Genomic DNA, 15,473 nt, shown 5'->3' with positions numbered 1-15,473 from the left:
ATGGTTGAAACATTACAAATAAAGTTGAATTCTACTTTGTCCTTTCTCAGAACACTGCTTTTCTCTTCTTTCCTGGAGGCAGTTACCATCTTGATTTTCGTGTGTGTCCTTACAGTCCATGATTTAATACTTTCACTATATATATGCAAAGATATGTAGTTCTAGTTTGTGTTTTTTAAAAAAATAATATAATTTGTTTCATAGTGTATGATTTCTTAACGATCTTTTCTCAACATTGTTTTTAGATCTAGTCTTGTGGATGCATATTGATCCCATTTATTAATTTTCTTCTGCTTCACTATATGAATATAACATATTTTATTATCTAAACATTACTAATTAGGCATTTGGGTTGTTTCCAGTATTTTACTATTGCAAACAATGCTGTGATGAACATCTTTATGTCTTGGGACAATGAGGGCCCCTTTCTCTTGGATGACTAATAGAATGTGGCAGAATTGACATGGTGCCAGTCTGGGCCTAAGAAAACAAGGCAAGCTCTACTTTTGCTTTTTGGAGGAAGCCAGCTACTATGTTAGAGATCCAACCACTCTGGGACTGCCATGCTGTGAGGAAGTCCAATCTAGCTACGTGGAGAGGCCATGAGGAGAGAGAGATGTCCCTCTAGTCTCCCTGCTGTTCCAGCCATCCTAACTGAAGTGCCAGACATATGAAGAAGTCACCTTTGACTTGCCAGCCATGGCAAGTGTCACAAGGAGTAGAGACAAGCTGTTTCCACTGGGGCCCTGCCAAAATCGCAGACTCAAAAGCAAAGAAATGATGACTAGTTTTGAGCCACTAAGTTTAGATGATGAAAATACCCATTTTTCTCGTGGGCATTCTTTTCTTGTATTAATTAGAAAGTATTCTTTATATACTATGGATACACGTTTCTAGTGTTTTTGTGAGGAAACTTGACTCATCAAGGTATAAACTCAAATGCTTTTATTTTTTTCGTCAACTGCTACCAACTGTACTATGTTGAAGCCTCGTTTTCCACTAGGACAATATCTCAGCATCTGCATTCCTTTTCAGCCACATTCCATTATTAGAACAGACTCTTAACATTTTCTAAAATTTATTCCTGAGTGTTTTAAAATCAAAGTCTCTTATTCGATTAAAAAATTCCCTAGGAACTTCCCTGGTGGCACAGTAGTTAAGAATCTGCCTGTCAATGCAGGGACACGGGTTCAAGCTCTGGTTCTGGAAGATCCCACATGTCATGGAACAACTAAGCCCGTGTGCCACAACTACTGAGCCTGCGCTCTAAAGCCCATGAACCACAACTACTGAGACTGCTACAACTACTGAAGCCCACGTGCCTAGAGCCCGTGCTCCACAAGAGAAGCCAATGCAATGAGAAGCCCGTGCACCACAATGAAAAGTAGTCCCCGCTTGCCGCAACTAGAGAAAGAGCGTGCAGCAACGCAGCCAATAAATAAATAAATAATCCTCTAGCTCTCCCTCCTAAATAGGTGAGACTTGCAGGGGGTAGGAGTTTGGAACAGTATGTGTCGGTGCGTATGGGACATGTGTAATCTCAACACACATGGGATGTTGGACAGGCAGGAGTGATGTGAGGCAGATTATTCCCTGCTTCGTGCTCCTAAAGTGTTGAGGCTTAGTTCTTTCCTTGGTTGGCCTTAAATGGTGTTTGAGATTGATGTCTGTGGACTCCATAGGACAAGATAATGGTTCCCACAGATTCAGCTGATGATGGTCTCTTCTCAAGCAGCCTCTGAAGGCATTGTGGGTTCCTTTCATGATTGGCTATATCTTCCACTGATCCTCAATTGACAGCTTTACAGAATATTTTTTTGAACTGAGTGCCTGTTTGCTTTATGATGTAACCATCACCGGCAAGACTGTAGCCCCAAATCTGAGGAAACAGGAATGCAGGTTTGGGATCCAGGAGTCCTGAACTTCCTTCTTCTGCCCTGTGGGCTCCCACCGTGCCTTCACTCCCAATCGTCTCTTCTCCTACTCCACTAGTGCAAGGAAGATCATCAAGTTCAGTGGCTAAGTAAACATCCTACCAGAAGCAAAATATCAATACGACCTTCTTGCAGCCATCGTCAAACTACCAGTCATTGTCTTGAGTGTTGCCTTGGTTTGGGGGAGAGGAAGCCCCTCCTTCCCTTCCCTTAGAGAGAGGGGAAAGAAGGAAAAATAGCTTCTATTTACAAACAAAAGACAACTTATAACTTCCTTTCATCCACATATAAATCAGAGGTTTAGGGGAAAGGTGGTGTCAGTTTTGTTGAAACTGCGTCTCTGTACAAGCTCTGAAGGGAGTGACAGCTGGAGGTTTCTGATCTTGAATGTGTGTTTCTTGGATCTGTTTTTCTCAGCCAAGTCTTGGTTTTCCTAACATCATCCTTTCATATAATTAACTCTTTGTTACATATGCTACAAAGATCTATACCCAAACTGTGGGTTGACTTTTAATTTTGTTTATTGTGGCTTTGGTCTTACAGAAGTTTTAATTTTGATGTGGTCAAGTTTATGTATAACCAAAGAAATACTTCCATAAAGTCATAGAAGCATGTATTTTCCTTAATAGCTGTAAAATTTTGCTTCTTTCATTAAGGTCTCTCATCCATCTGGAACTTATAAAAATTCATATATGATGTGATAAGGGGATATAATTTAATTTATATAGAAAGCCAATGGTTCCAACACAATTTATTGAATGTCTATTCTTTTCCCAGGAATCTGAAATACCAGTTTTGTCTTATATCACATTTCCATATGTGTATAGCTCTGTTTCTAATATTTTTGTTTCCTTAGTATATTGCTCCTCTTTGAAGCAAAACAGTACTGTCTTCATTACTATGGCTTTATATATCCTAAGATCTAGTAAGTCTCCCATCCTTTCTCCCAGAATAATTATGATTATTCTTGACCCTTTAGTCTTGCATATGAATTTTAGAATTGATATAAGTTCTGTAAAAAACTATGTTATGATTTTGATTAGCACTGTATTTGGATTTATAGATTAATTTGGGTATGAACGAACTCTTTAATGTAAAAAAAATGAAGTAGTTGCCTAGCAGTCTAAATCCATAAATGTTTCCATTTATTGTATAGCTAATATATCTTTCTTACTTGGTAATATTTTTATGCAAAGCTTTATCTATTGTCATGGTCAATGCCTAACACAAAGCTTCTCTCAATAAATATTTGTGGAATTAATGAATGAACCATGTAGACATTTGTGCTAGACATTTTTTAACTTAGAATGTGTTTTGGGAACTCTATGTCATTAGCTATAAATTTTCCAAATTACAAAAATGTCCGTCCTGATTTAGTTTGAGAATGTAGTCTCTCAACAAGAGTGCCTAATTTGTAATTATTAAAGCTGCACTAAGTCTACATTTTGCATTTTGTGTGATCCTATGTTAGTAATTATTGTATCATTTCTGCTTATTTGTTGAGGATGGTGGAGTGAGTTATATCTTCAGATTATATTTTTTAAACCCCTTATTGAAGTATGATTGATGTAAAAAATTTTTACATATTTAATATACACAACTTGATGAGTTTGGAGATATATATCCATAAAACCACCATCACAATATATGCCATAAACATGTCCATCACCTCCAAAAGTTTCCTTCTGCCTTCTTTATTTATAATAATAGTAATAAAGGCTGTGTCAATTTACATTCCCACTAACAGTATACAAGACTTCGCTTTTCTCCACACCCTCCCAACACTTGTTATCTCTTGTCTTTCATAATAGCTATTCCAACAGGTGTGAGGTGTCTCATTGTGGTCTTGATTTGTATTTTCCTGATGATTAGTGGTACTGAGCACTTTTTCATATACCTGTTGGTCAGTTGTTTGTCACATCTATTCAGTTCCTTTACCCATTTTTAAATCAAATTGTTTTCTTTGCTATTGAGTAGTATGAGTTCCTTATATATTTTGGATATTAACCCTTTTTAGATATATTTTCTCCCATTTAGTAGGTTATCTTTTTATTTTGTTGGCTGATTCCTTTGCTGTGAAGAAACTTTTTAGTTTGATGTAGTCCACTTATCTACTTCTGATTTTGTTGCATGTGCTTTTGGTGTCATATCTAAGAAATCATCATCAAAATTAATGTCAAAACATTTCCCCCTTTGTTTTCTTCTAGGAGTTTTATGATTTCAGGTCTTTAATGCTTAAGTCTTTAATCCATTTTGAGTCGATTTTTGTGTATGGTAAGATAGGGGTCCAATTTCATTCTTTTGCATGTAGCTATTCAGTCTTCCAACACCATTTATTGCAAAGACTATCATTTCTCATTGTATATTCTTGGCTCTTTTGTTGTAAATTAATTGACCATATATGCATGGGTTTATTTCTGGGGTCTCTATTCTGTTCCATTGATTTTTGTGTCTGTTCTTATGCCAATACTATACTGTTTTGATTACTATAGCTTTGTACTATAGTTTGAAATCAGGACGTGCAATGCTTCCAGCTTTGTTCTTCTTTCTTAAGATTGCTTTGCCCATTTGGGTTCTTCTGTGGTTCCATACAAATTTTAATTTGTTAATTCTATTCTGTGAAAAATGCCATTGGAAACTTGATAGGGATTGCATAGAATCTGTGGATCACTTTAGGTGGTATGGAGGTTTTAACAATAATTCTTCTGATCCTTGAGCATGGAATATCTTTCCACTTATTTGTGTCATCTTCAAATACTTTTATTAATGTCTTATTGTTTTCAGTGTACAGATCTTTCACCATTTTGGTTGAATTTATTCCTAAGTATTTTATTCTATTGATCGTATTTCAAATGGGATTGTTTGCTTAATGTCTCTTTCTGATAATTCATTGTTAGTGTATAAAAATGTGACTGATTTTTGTATATTGATTTTCTATGCTGCAACTTCAGTGGATTCAGGACTGTCATAACAAAGTACCAACAACTGAGTGGCCCAGAACAATAGAAATTTATTATCTCACAGTTCTGTAGGCTAGAAGACAGATTAAGGTGCTGACAAGGCCATGCCCTCTCTGAAGGTACTAGGGAAGGACTTTTTCCCCCCCCCAAAACAATATTTGATTTGAGAATAATGGGAAAATTAAGTAATGGGAGTTGGACCCTCATTGGGGTCTTCTGGGAAATCAGAAGAACCACCCTCTTCTGCAGCTCTATGCTTCTTTAGTTTAGCAATCAATTCTTTCGCTGGATTGAAGATGCCATTGGTCTGCTGGTCACAGACATAGCACGGAGTGGTACAGAAATGCTGCAGTGCACAGCTCTCACAGAAATAATGCCTGTGTAAGGAACGGCACCAAAGACGGAGGAGAGCTTAAACAAGCTTTATTTGGGAACGCTCCCAGGCGAGGTTAACTGGTCCGAGAGAAAGGGGCCAGAGAAGTCGCACCCGGGCGAGGGTTTGGGCAGAATTTATAGGGGAAGAAGGGAAAGGGTGTGGTGAATCTGGGAGGGCGCAGGTTATTCCTTATTTGGTGATCTCTTCGGGTATCCTGGCAATATCCGGTGCCGGTTGCATCAGTCTTGGGACCGTTAGTCCCACCCCTCTAAAGGCGGGAAGGCTGGGCCGGGTGGAAAGTCCCCAGGTCAGTTCCTGGAACTGGGTGGTCTGGAAAGTCTCCAGGTCAGTTTCTGGAACTGGGTGGTCTGGAAAGTCTCCAGGTCAGTTTCTGGAACTGGGTGGTCCGGAAAGTTTCGGTCTGATGCAACCTCTGAATCTGATTGCGTTCCCCTGCCTCGGGCCAGTTGGCCTTACATCCCGACATCTTACGTGTAATGGGGCGGCGTTCTGATCTCTGGCTACTTCTTGCTGAATGGAGGCGTCGAAAGGGGAGTCGGGCGACCAGAGGTCCGAGGCTTAAGGGAGACCAGTGGGGGGTTCTGTAGGAAGCAAGGTGTAAGGGCCGAGGAGCATTTGGTTTGTGGCCACCCGAGAGACTTTCTCCATGCGCCTGCGAAGGAACCTAAGAAAACAGGGAGCAAGCATGAACAAGATACAGATGAGAATTAAGGGGCCTAAGATTGGCGTTAGCCAGGTATAGAGGGTGGATCGGGGCTTGGGGAGGCGGACTGTTGGTGTTTGCGTTGAAGTTCTTCTCTTAAGCGATGGAGGGCGTTTACGTTGTCTTCGACGAGTCCTGTTTCATTGATGTAATAGCAGCATTCCTCCTGTAGGAAGAGGCAGGTACCTCCTTTGTCGGCCGTCAGGAGATCCAGGGCTCATCGATTCTGGAGAGCGACTCGGGCTACTGAGGTGATCTGGCGCTGGAGGGAGGTGATGGAGGCGGCAGAAGCCTCGATGGCTAGCTGGAGTTTCTGTTCTAGGTCACGGGATGTTGAGACACTGTTAGGGCTCCTCCCCCGATGCCCGCAGCAACGAGAGAGGAGGCGAGGGAAACGCCTGCGACCATAGGGAGAAAGATGGCCCTTTGGCCCTTAGAGAGGTCGAGGGCCTGCGTGAGTGCTATCAGTTCAGCCCTTTGAGAGGTTGTCCCTTCTGGGAGGCTGTTAGCCTCGATAATAGTTGAGATAGTTACCACCGCATAGGCTGCCCATCGGCGTCCGTCAGGACCGAGTATTGAGCTGCCATCTACGAAGAGGGTGCGGTCCGGGTTTGAAAAGAAGGGTGTCAAAGAGTCCCTCTCTCGGCGGGCTGAGGGCCTCTACGACTTGGGGGCAGGAGTGGGAAGGAGAGGTCCCGGTATCGAAGATAGGCAAGAGGGAGGCCGGGTTTAGGCGGGGGGAGAGGTCGAGGGAGATAGCAGGGCTTTCAATGAACAGTAGGTGGAACTCCTGGATGCGGGAGGGGCCCAGGAGGGAGAGAGACTTGTGGCCTAGAAGGTCGGCCAGCCGGTGGGAGGAAAACACGGTTAGTGGGTGGGCCAGAGTCAGTTTGAGTGTTTGTTTGGTCAGTTCGGCTGCCGCTGCTAGGGCCCGAAGGCATGGTTGCCATCCCCGAATGGTTGGGTCTAGCTGTTTGGAGAGGTAAGCCACGGGGCGGTAGGAAGGCCCTACAGGCTGGGCAAGGAGTCCAGTGGCTATTCCGGCCCGTTCATCCACAAAAAGGTGAAAAGGTCGGTTTGGGTTGGGCAGAGAAAGGGGAGGAGAAGATATCAGAGCGTTACGGAGGGTGAGAAAGGCCTGTCGAACGGCAGAAGGAGAGGTGAGGGGTCCTTGAGGGGTTTCTTTAGCGGCTAGATATAAGGGTTTAGCGAGGAGAGCAAAGTTAGGGATCCAGTGCTGGAAAAATCCTATAAGGCCCAAAAAGGAGAGAACTCCGCTGTTTCCGGAGGCAGGAGTTCACGGATAATCCGGGTGCGGTCGGCTGTTAGACCTTTTGTGGTGGGGTAAGGTGGAGCCCCAGGTAGGTTACAGAAGATACAGATAACAGCCTTGGCTGGGGAGACCCGATAACCGCGAGAGCCAAGGTAATTGAGGAGATCTGCAGTATGTTGTCTTGAGAGGTTGAGAGATGGGCTACAAAGGAGGAGGTCATCTACATATTGAAGGAGTGTGCTGGGGGTAAGGGAGCAGGAAGTGAGGTCCCGTGCCAGCGCCTGACCGAAGAGGTGAGGACTGTCGCGGAAGCCCTGGGGAAGAACTGTCCAGGTGAGCTGACTGGAAGTATGAGTATCCGGATCTGTCCAGGTAAAGGCGAAGAGGAAATAGGAGTCGGGATGTAGGGGGATAGTGCAAAAGGCATCTTTGAGATCCAGAACCGTAAAGTGGGTTGTGGATGGGGGGATATGGGAGAGCAAGGTGTATGGGTTTGGTTCTACTGGGTGGAGAGGAATTATGGCCTCATTTATTAGTCGGAGGTCCTGGACCAGGCGATAATCCCCAGAGGCCTTGCGGACAGGCAGGATGGGGGTGTTGCAGGGAGAATCAGTGGGGATAAGGAGTCCCTGGTTTAGGAGTCTGGTGATAATAGGTTGTAGGCCCCTAAGGTGAGTCTCAGAGATGGGAAATTGGGGCCTTGATGGAAATTTGGAGGGGTCCTTTAGGCGGATGAGGACGGGGAAATGGTATGTTGCTGTTATGGGCTTAGACGTATCCCAGACTTGGGGATTAATTGGGTTTGGTGTGATTGGAAGAGGGGAATAGGAGGGGGAGGGTTCTAGAGACAGGCCGAGAAGAGGAAGCAGGAGTTGGGAGGAGGAGACCTTAGGGTCAAGTCTAACCAGCTGGAGGGAGGCCCCTAAGTGGAAAAGGACATCTTGGCCTAGCAAGGGAACTGGGCAGGATGGTATGACTAAGAAGGAATGAGTAAAAGGGAGTCCTTCGATATGACATGGGAGTGGACCAGTCTGGAGTGGGAAGGATGGTTTGCCATCAATACCCATGACCGAGATCTGGGAAGGAGAAACTGGCCCGGAATAGGTAGGCAGGACCGAATAGGTAGCCCCCGTGTCCACCAGAAAAGAGATGGACTTACCCGCTACCTGTAGCGTTACCCTGGGCTCGGCGAGGGTGATGGGGGTCTTCGAGTCCGGGCGCCGTCAGTCGTCAGCCAATCCCAGCAGTTCGAGTGGTAATGCCATTGGGTCGGCCTGCCCCCCGCATGGAGACGCTGAGGGAGGGCCAGTCGTAGGGCAGTCACTCTTCCAGTGGCCCGTTAGCCCGCAGCTAGGACAGGGCTTAGAAGGAGGTCGGGGATTGGGACATTGGCGAGCCCAGTGGCCTTCTTTTCCGCATTTGAAGCAGGCCCCCGGCGGGGTTGCCTTTTGCGGACCCCGTGGATGCTGTGATCCATGGGAGATGGCCGGCCTTCGGGCGGCTACAAGAGCTTGGGTTTGGAGGGCCACCTTCTGGTGCATCCGAGCCTGTCGGCTGGATTCTGCCAAATCCTCACGGCCATTATAGACTTTAAAGGCCATCTTTACCAGACCTCGAATAGGGGTCTGAGGGCCATCTTCTAACCGTTTTAATTTCTTTCGGATGTCCGGGGCTGATTGGGTAATAAAATGGGTGGCTAGGACCGTTGCCCCTGCCGGGGTGTCGGGATCCAGCCGGGTGTAGAGCGTTAAGGCCTCTGTAAGGCGATTGAGAAAGATAGCTGGATTTTCGTTAGGTTCTTGGGTTATCTCTTTTAGTTTTTCAAAAATGACTACCTTATGAGTGGCAGCCTGCATGCCAGCCAGGAGGCATTGGATCATGAGGTCGCGTTTACGACGGCCATCTTGGCCATCCTGATAAGTCCAGCCTGGATCGGTGCCAGGTATGGCAGTCGCTCTGACAGGCATGGAGTTGTCGATAAGTTGAACCTGATTTGCATGGTTTCGGGCAGCAGTTTGAATTCTTTCCCTCTCGTCAGGGGTCAGGGTAGATAGAAGATAGGATCACAAAGATACCGTGCCAGGTTAGATCATAAGCTTGAGAGAGGTAGCAAAATTCTTTGATGTAGTGGGAAGAGTCGGCAGAAAAGAAGCCTAATCGCTTTTCTATTTGAGAGAGACCTTGGAGGGAAAAGGGAACATGAACTCTAACTAATCCTTCCGCTCCTGCTGCCTCCCTCAGAGGGCAGAGGAGATTTGGATCTTGGGAGTCGTTAGAGCGTGTATGTGCACTAATTGGCGAAGCAAGGGGTGTGGGAGGAGAAACCGTTGAGGGAGGCGGGGAAGCGGTTGGATGGGCCGGAGCAGGTTAGGGAGGAGGAGGGCCCGCTTCAGGGTAGGGTGGAGGTTGGAGAGGAGCTCTGGAGGAGCTAGAGGCGAGAGATTCGGGTGGGTCGGCTAGTGGAGAGGGGTCATCGTCAAAGGAAATTAGGGCCTTGGATGTAGGAGATGTCTGTTTGGCAAGAAGGATCTGGGAAGTGGAACAATCGACGCAGAGGGAAGGGCGGGAGCGTAAATACCAGAAGGCCTGGACATAGGGGACCTCAGACCATTTACCCGTCCTGCGGCAGTAATTATCTAGATCACGGAGGATGTTAAAATGTAAAGTCCCTTCAGGAGGCCATTTGGATTGATTTTCTAGAGGATATTGTGGCCAGGCCACAGTGGAATAGAAAATAAGCCATCGGAAACGGAGATCTTGGGAGAAGCCGAGGGCTGTAAAATTGGCTAGGAGACACCCCAGGGGCGTCTTAGGATCTGGTTTCGATTGTGAGGTTCCCATGACCTCTAGTCTGTCCCTGAGTGAATGGAGAGGGAGAAAGGCGTCCCTGGTCTCAGTCTCCAATTCACGGCAGGTCAGAGGGCGGTCAGGTGATTGGGACATCTCCACAGTTGCCCGAGGCCCGGACAGAGGACGGAGGAGTCCCTGACGCGGCCGCGATTAAGGACAGGGAGTCCGGTGGGCAGGGACTCTGAGGGTCGGAGGGAACAAGGGAGGGGAACTTACCCTGTTTTCTGCCGGATCGGGTGGATGAGTAGAGGTTCCCTGGTTGTCTCCTGGGGGAAGGGAGGAGCGGCCCGCGCGGTAACGCGCGGGGCTTGGTACCCCTCCCGGGTTTTGGCACCAAATGTAAGGAACGGCACCAAAGATGGAGGAGAGCTTAAACAAGCTTTATTTGGGAACGCTCCCGGGCGAGGTTCACTGGTCCGAGAGAAAGGGGCCAGGGAAGTCGCGCCCGGGCGAGGGTTTGGGCAGAATTTATAGGGGAAGACGGGAAAGGGGTGTGGTGAATCCGGGAGGGCGCAGGTTATTCCTTATTTGGTGGTCTCTTCGGGTATCGTGGCAATATCTGGTGCCGGTTGCATCAGTCTTGGGACCGTTAGTCCCGCCCCTCGAAAGGCGGGAAGGCTGGGCCGGGTGGAAAGTCCCCAGGTCAGTTCCTGGAACTGAGTAGTCCGGAAAGTTTCGGTCTGATGCAACCCGTGAGTCTGATTGCGTTCCCCTGCCTCAGGCCAGTTGGCCTTACAGCCTGCACTTGGTGACAACTGGGTTTTGGAAGGTCTGGCAACGGATGAAACACTTGAACGGTATTTACACCTCATCGCTTCCCACTTCATAGTTTTCATCCTTATGGACATCATAGCGACCCTCGTCAAGCTCACGTTCGATCTGCCAGCCATGTTTGTAATCTGAACGGTCATGGAGGAATTTGCAGCTGTCTCCAAAGCCGCAAAAGCCAGTCTCCTTGTAGTCCTTACAAACGTCGGGCTGGTAATCCCAGCGCACGGTGGCACGCAGATGCTCGGGAGCTCGGATGGGGCCTTTCCTCACCATCTTGGAGGAAGCATTGCCCATAGATGTATCCTTGGGTTTCATGTACTTCTGATAATTATTGATTCCCCGATAGATCTTGTCATCTTCCTTGTGCCTCAGCTCCTCCTGGATCTTCTGGCTGCGCTCAAAGATGGCTTGTGCGTCACGCTCCTTCTCTGTGTCTAGCTGGTAGACAGCAGTCGCACCCATATCCTCTGGCCCCACGGGTTTCCCTGAGCGAGTGGACTTATAGACCACGCCGAGACTCTCGGGCTCGTTCTCCTCCTCCTGGGTACTCTGGTCACCATAAGCTGCCTTCTGTTTACCACTGCCAGGGGTCTTCTGTATCATCGGATTGTGGGTCGCCCGCTTCTTTTTCCGGCTAACCACAGCGCTGCCTTCATCACTGCTGCTGCTGCCGTCTCCGGACTCTTGGTGGCAGATCGGGCGCTTTCTGAGACCTGTAGCCCCTTTTCGCCCAGGCTTTTTGAAAAGAAAGGTGCACATCTGGTCTGTCATCTTTCCTGGAAAAAGTTGCTCTGCCGTTTTAAGAGTCTCGGGTTCCCAAACGGCTGTGGCCTGCTGGGTGGGGCGGGGCTTCTTCACGTCACTGCGCTCCACCGCACGTGCGTGCAAAATCGGTTGCGGAAAAAGGCGTGGCCATGGACACTGCGGGAGCGCGAGTGGCCATAGTTCTTTGACTTGTGGTAGCATAACTCCAGTGGTCACATGGCTTTCTCCCTGTGTGTTTGTCTGTCTTTTCACATGGTGTTCTTTTTATCAGGACAGCAGTCATATTGAATTAGGGACCCATCCTACTCCAGTTTGATCTCGTCTTAACTAATTACATCAGCAATGATCCCATTTCCAAATCAGGTCACATTCGGAAGTAATGGGAGCTAGGGCTTCAACATATAAATTTTGGGGGGGTGGGCTCAATTCAACACATAGCACATCTCTTAGATCACCTGTTACAACTTATTATAATTAGTTTATTTATTTATTTTTTATAATTAGTTTATTTACATGTCTTTATTCCTTAACTCCTCTGCAGAATATAAATTCTTTCAGGGATTCCTCATTAATCATTAAAAAACAAAAAGAAAAAAAACTCCCAGTGCTTAGCACATAGCCTAATACAGAAGAAGGCAAAATACTAGTTGTATGGCTATTTTAAGTGGTGGACTCTGATAATCTAAGGTCTGGGATTTTTATTCTCCCTTTATTGTAATGACATCTAATATTCACCCCAAACTCTAGTTATTTGGTTGCCCCAAATAAGGTATTACTTATTTTCTTGGCAGGCAGTTGATACGGCTTTAATCAAATCCAACGGGACAGTGTGACAGATGAGACCAGGCATTTCTTCATGCCATTTGGTAATCTGACCAAGGAAATCAGTCTTTAAACACTCCTTAAGGCATTTTCATGTCATTTAATGATCAAATTAGATATTGATGTATTTAACCTCAATATCTTCTGTATTGTTCCCTGCTTTAATTTGAATTTAGAAGTGATCAAACACAGGAGGTCATTAGATGCATGACTGCACATTCTGGTTTTGTGAATTCATGTTCAAGTCTGATGCTTGAAAATCAGTTCACTGTAAGCTTTGGATATGAGACTGTAGTATGTATTTATCTTTCCCTTATGGTTACCCATCACCTGACCCATTTTTTCTTACGTTTGGGGAATCTCCCTTGTTCCCATTCTGAATCTTGTTGAGACGTTGAGATGCCTCCTACTACAGAAACTGAAAATGCCCAACCCTTACTTTCCTAGCCTTTACTGCAATTTAGGACTCTTGGGGGAACTCTCTGGCTGCAGTGCTACAGGAAGATCAGAAACTGCGGTAATAATGGTGGCAGTCAGTGCTTGGTAATACAATGCTGTGTTTGGTGGAAGAACCAATGGTGTCTTCCCCAGGCCAATGATGTGGCATGTTTTGTATGTTGCTCCTGGCTGCAGATCTTCAACAGGGCTGCTGTGTTGTAATGCACACCATACATGGCTGGCCTTGAACCTGGTTCTTCAATCATCCTGGTGAGTCTGAGACATATGCTACCCTTTGAATAAATTTCTGGCCCCTATCATTCCCAGTCAGTGATAACTTCTTCAATTTTCAACTAAAAACCTTGACAAGTACAAGGATATTCAGTATTTAACTGATGTACCTATAATGAGATATTAGATGTGTAGACCAAAATAAGTTGTTCAGTCTTATGTTTGTCATGAAGATTAGTCTTGTACATCAGCTTCTATGCTGGCTTTGATTGATACTTTTTTTGTTCATTTTCTAAGTCTCATTTATTTTTCAATAGATGTTTTTTGAGTGCCTGAGTGTTAGTTCCTATGGCTACCATAACAAATTACCACAAACTTGGTGGCTTAAAGCAATATAAATTTATTCTCTTATATTTCTGGAAGCCAGAAGTCCAGAATCAGTTTCACTGGGCTCAAGTCAAGGTGTTGGCAGGGCTGGTTCCTTCTGGAAGCTCTAGAGAATGTGTTCCCTCATCTTTTCTAGCTTCTGAAAGCTGCCTGCATTGCTTGGCTTGTGAGCCCTTCCTTGCATTATTCCAACCTCTTGCTTTTGATGTCACATTGCCTTATCATATTATGTAGTCAAATCTCCCCTTGCCTTCCTCTTATAAGGACATCTGTGATTATACTTAGGGCCCACCCATATATCCAGGATAATCTTCCCATCTCAAGATCCTTAACTTAATCACATCTTTGGAGTTGCTTTTGCCATATAAGGTAACATTCACAGCTTCCAGGGATTAGGACCTGGGTATCTTTGGGAGCTATTAGTCAGCCTAATACACTATGCTATGCACTTAGGCATTGAGAATACAAGGTGAAAAAGATAAATGTTTCTTCTGCCCTTATGAGGTTAGTGGGATACACACATTTAAGTAAAAATTACAGAAATAATTCTACAAGTTTACTTATGATAAGTGCTCAAAGGAGAAATACAAGATGGGATGGGAGAATATAATGGACTAACCTGGCAAAGACTAGGGAGGTTATGGAAAATTTTTCTTAAAAATAATATTAGCTAATACTATGTGCTAGCACTTCGCTCAGTGGGTTACATATATTCATTAATTTAATCATCCCCACTAACCTATGAGGCAGATACTTATACTACTATCTCAAGATTAATAAACTGAGACACAGATATTATAAATAGCCTGCTTAAGAGTCTGTGGCTACTAACTGGCAGAGGAAGAAACATTGAAGTGGTCCTTAAACGAAGTGGATTTCAGTTGTGTTGCCTGCCTACCATTATTGTGTAACTTGTGTCCTGATTTTCTTTGGAGAAATTTCTGTTCCCTCATTGTACCCAAACACTCTGCCCTCCCCTAGTTAGGGGTGGGCACATGTCCTAACCTGGGAGTAACTCTCCAGAAAAACAAAACAAAACAAAACAAAAAGCTGAGGATGATCCCTTTTCCAGAATAGACTGCCCATCATTTCCTGCCATCTTAATTGCTTAGGCTTCCTTGGCTTCTGTTATTTTCCAGTTGTGTCTTTAAAGTAATTATTATATTTTAAATTATTTATTTGGTTGCACCAGGTTTTAGTTGCCGCATGCAGGCTCCTTAGTTGTGGCTCTTGGGCTCCTTAGTTGCAGCTCACCAGCTCCTTAGTTGCAGCATGCAAACTCTTAGTTTTGACATGCATGTGGGATCTAGTTCCCTGATCAGGGATCAAATCCAGGCCCCTTGCATTGGGAGCGTGGAGTCTTATCCACTGCACCACCAGGGGAGCCCCAACGTAATTTTTTTTTTTTAATAGTCTTTGATTGTGTGAGCTACTTCCTACCTTTCCAATAAATTCATTTCCTGCTTAAGTTTCTGCTGGTGCTTGTTGCTTACAACAAGAGCATTCTAAGAACAAGGAGGAATTAGGCAGGTGAAGATGAGAGGGGGCAAACAATTCCAAGGTAGAGGGTAGAGTGTGTACCTGAGGTGATAAGCTACTTGTATTTCTAAAGCATTTTGAGAAAGCCATGTGGCTGGAGCTACTGTGGTAGAGAGTGGCATGAAATGAAATTCAAAAGCTTTGCAGGGGCCAGATACACAAACACATGCCATGTGAGGATTTGGGGCTTTATCCTCAGAGTAATATTTTGTTATTGTCTTATTTCATTTTTGTTTTTTTAAAGCAAGTCATTTATAACTAATGTATTTTGTCATCTGGACTCAGTAGGGTACAAGCAGAAAGCAAATTTATTCTTTCTTACCACTTTCTGTTAAACTTGCTCCATTAAGTCATTTTTTCCTAGATTCAGGATGAAATCTTGGCTAGGGAGCATGAGTTTTCT

General features: G+C 45.1%; 1 protein-coding gene across 1 annotated transcript; it reads right to left on the bottom strand.

Annotated features, from left to right (window-relative positions):
• Positions 1–5,075: 5,075 nt before the first annotated feature.
• LOC309826134 (E3 ubiquitin-protein ligase RNF113A-like) lies at positions 5,076–11,854 on the bottom strand (the record flags this gene model as incomplete). Its single annotated transcript, XM_082660103.1, is given in 3 exon segments — positions 5,076–5,271; positions 10,854–10,918; positions 10,922–11,854. Coding segments are annotated over 3 exon segments (1,194 nt in total).
• Positions 11,855–15,473: the final 3,619 nt, after the last annotated feature.

Source organism: Grampus griseus, assembly GCF_964374135.1.
Source record: "Grampus griseus genome assembly, chromosome: 8".
Classification (NCBI taxonomy): domain Eukaryota; kingdom Metazoa; phylum Chordata; class Mammalia; order Artiodactyla; family Delphinidae; genus Grampus; species Grampus griseus.
The sequence above is the reverse complement of the archived record's forward strand: the minus strand, read 5'-3'. Positions and strand labels throughout refer to the sequence as shown.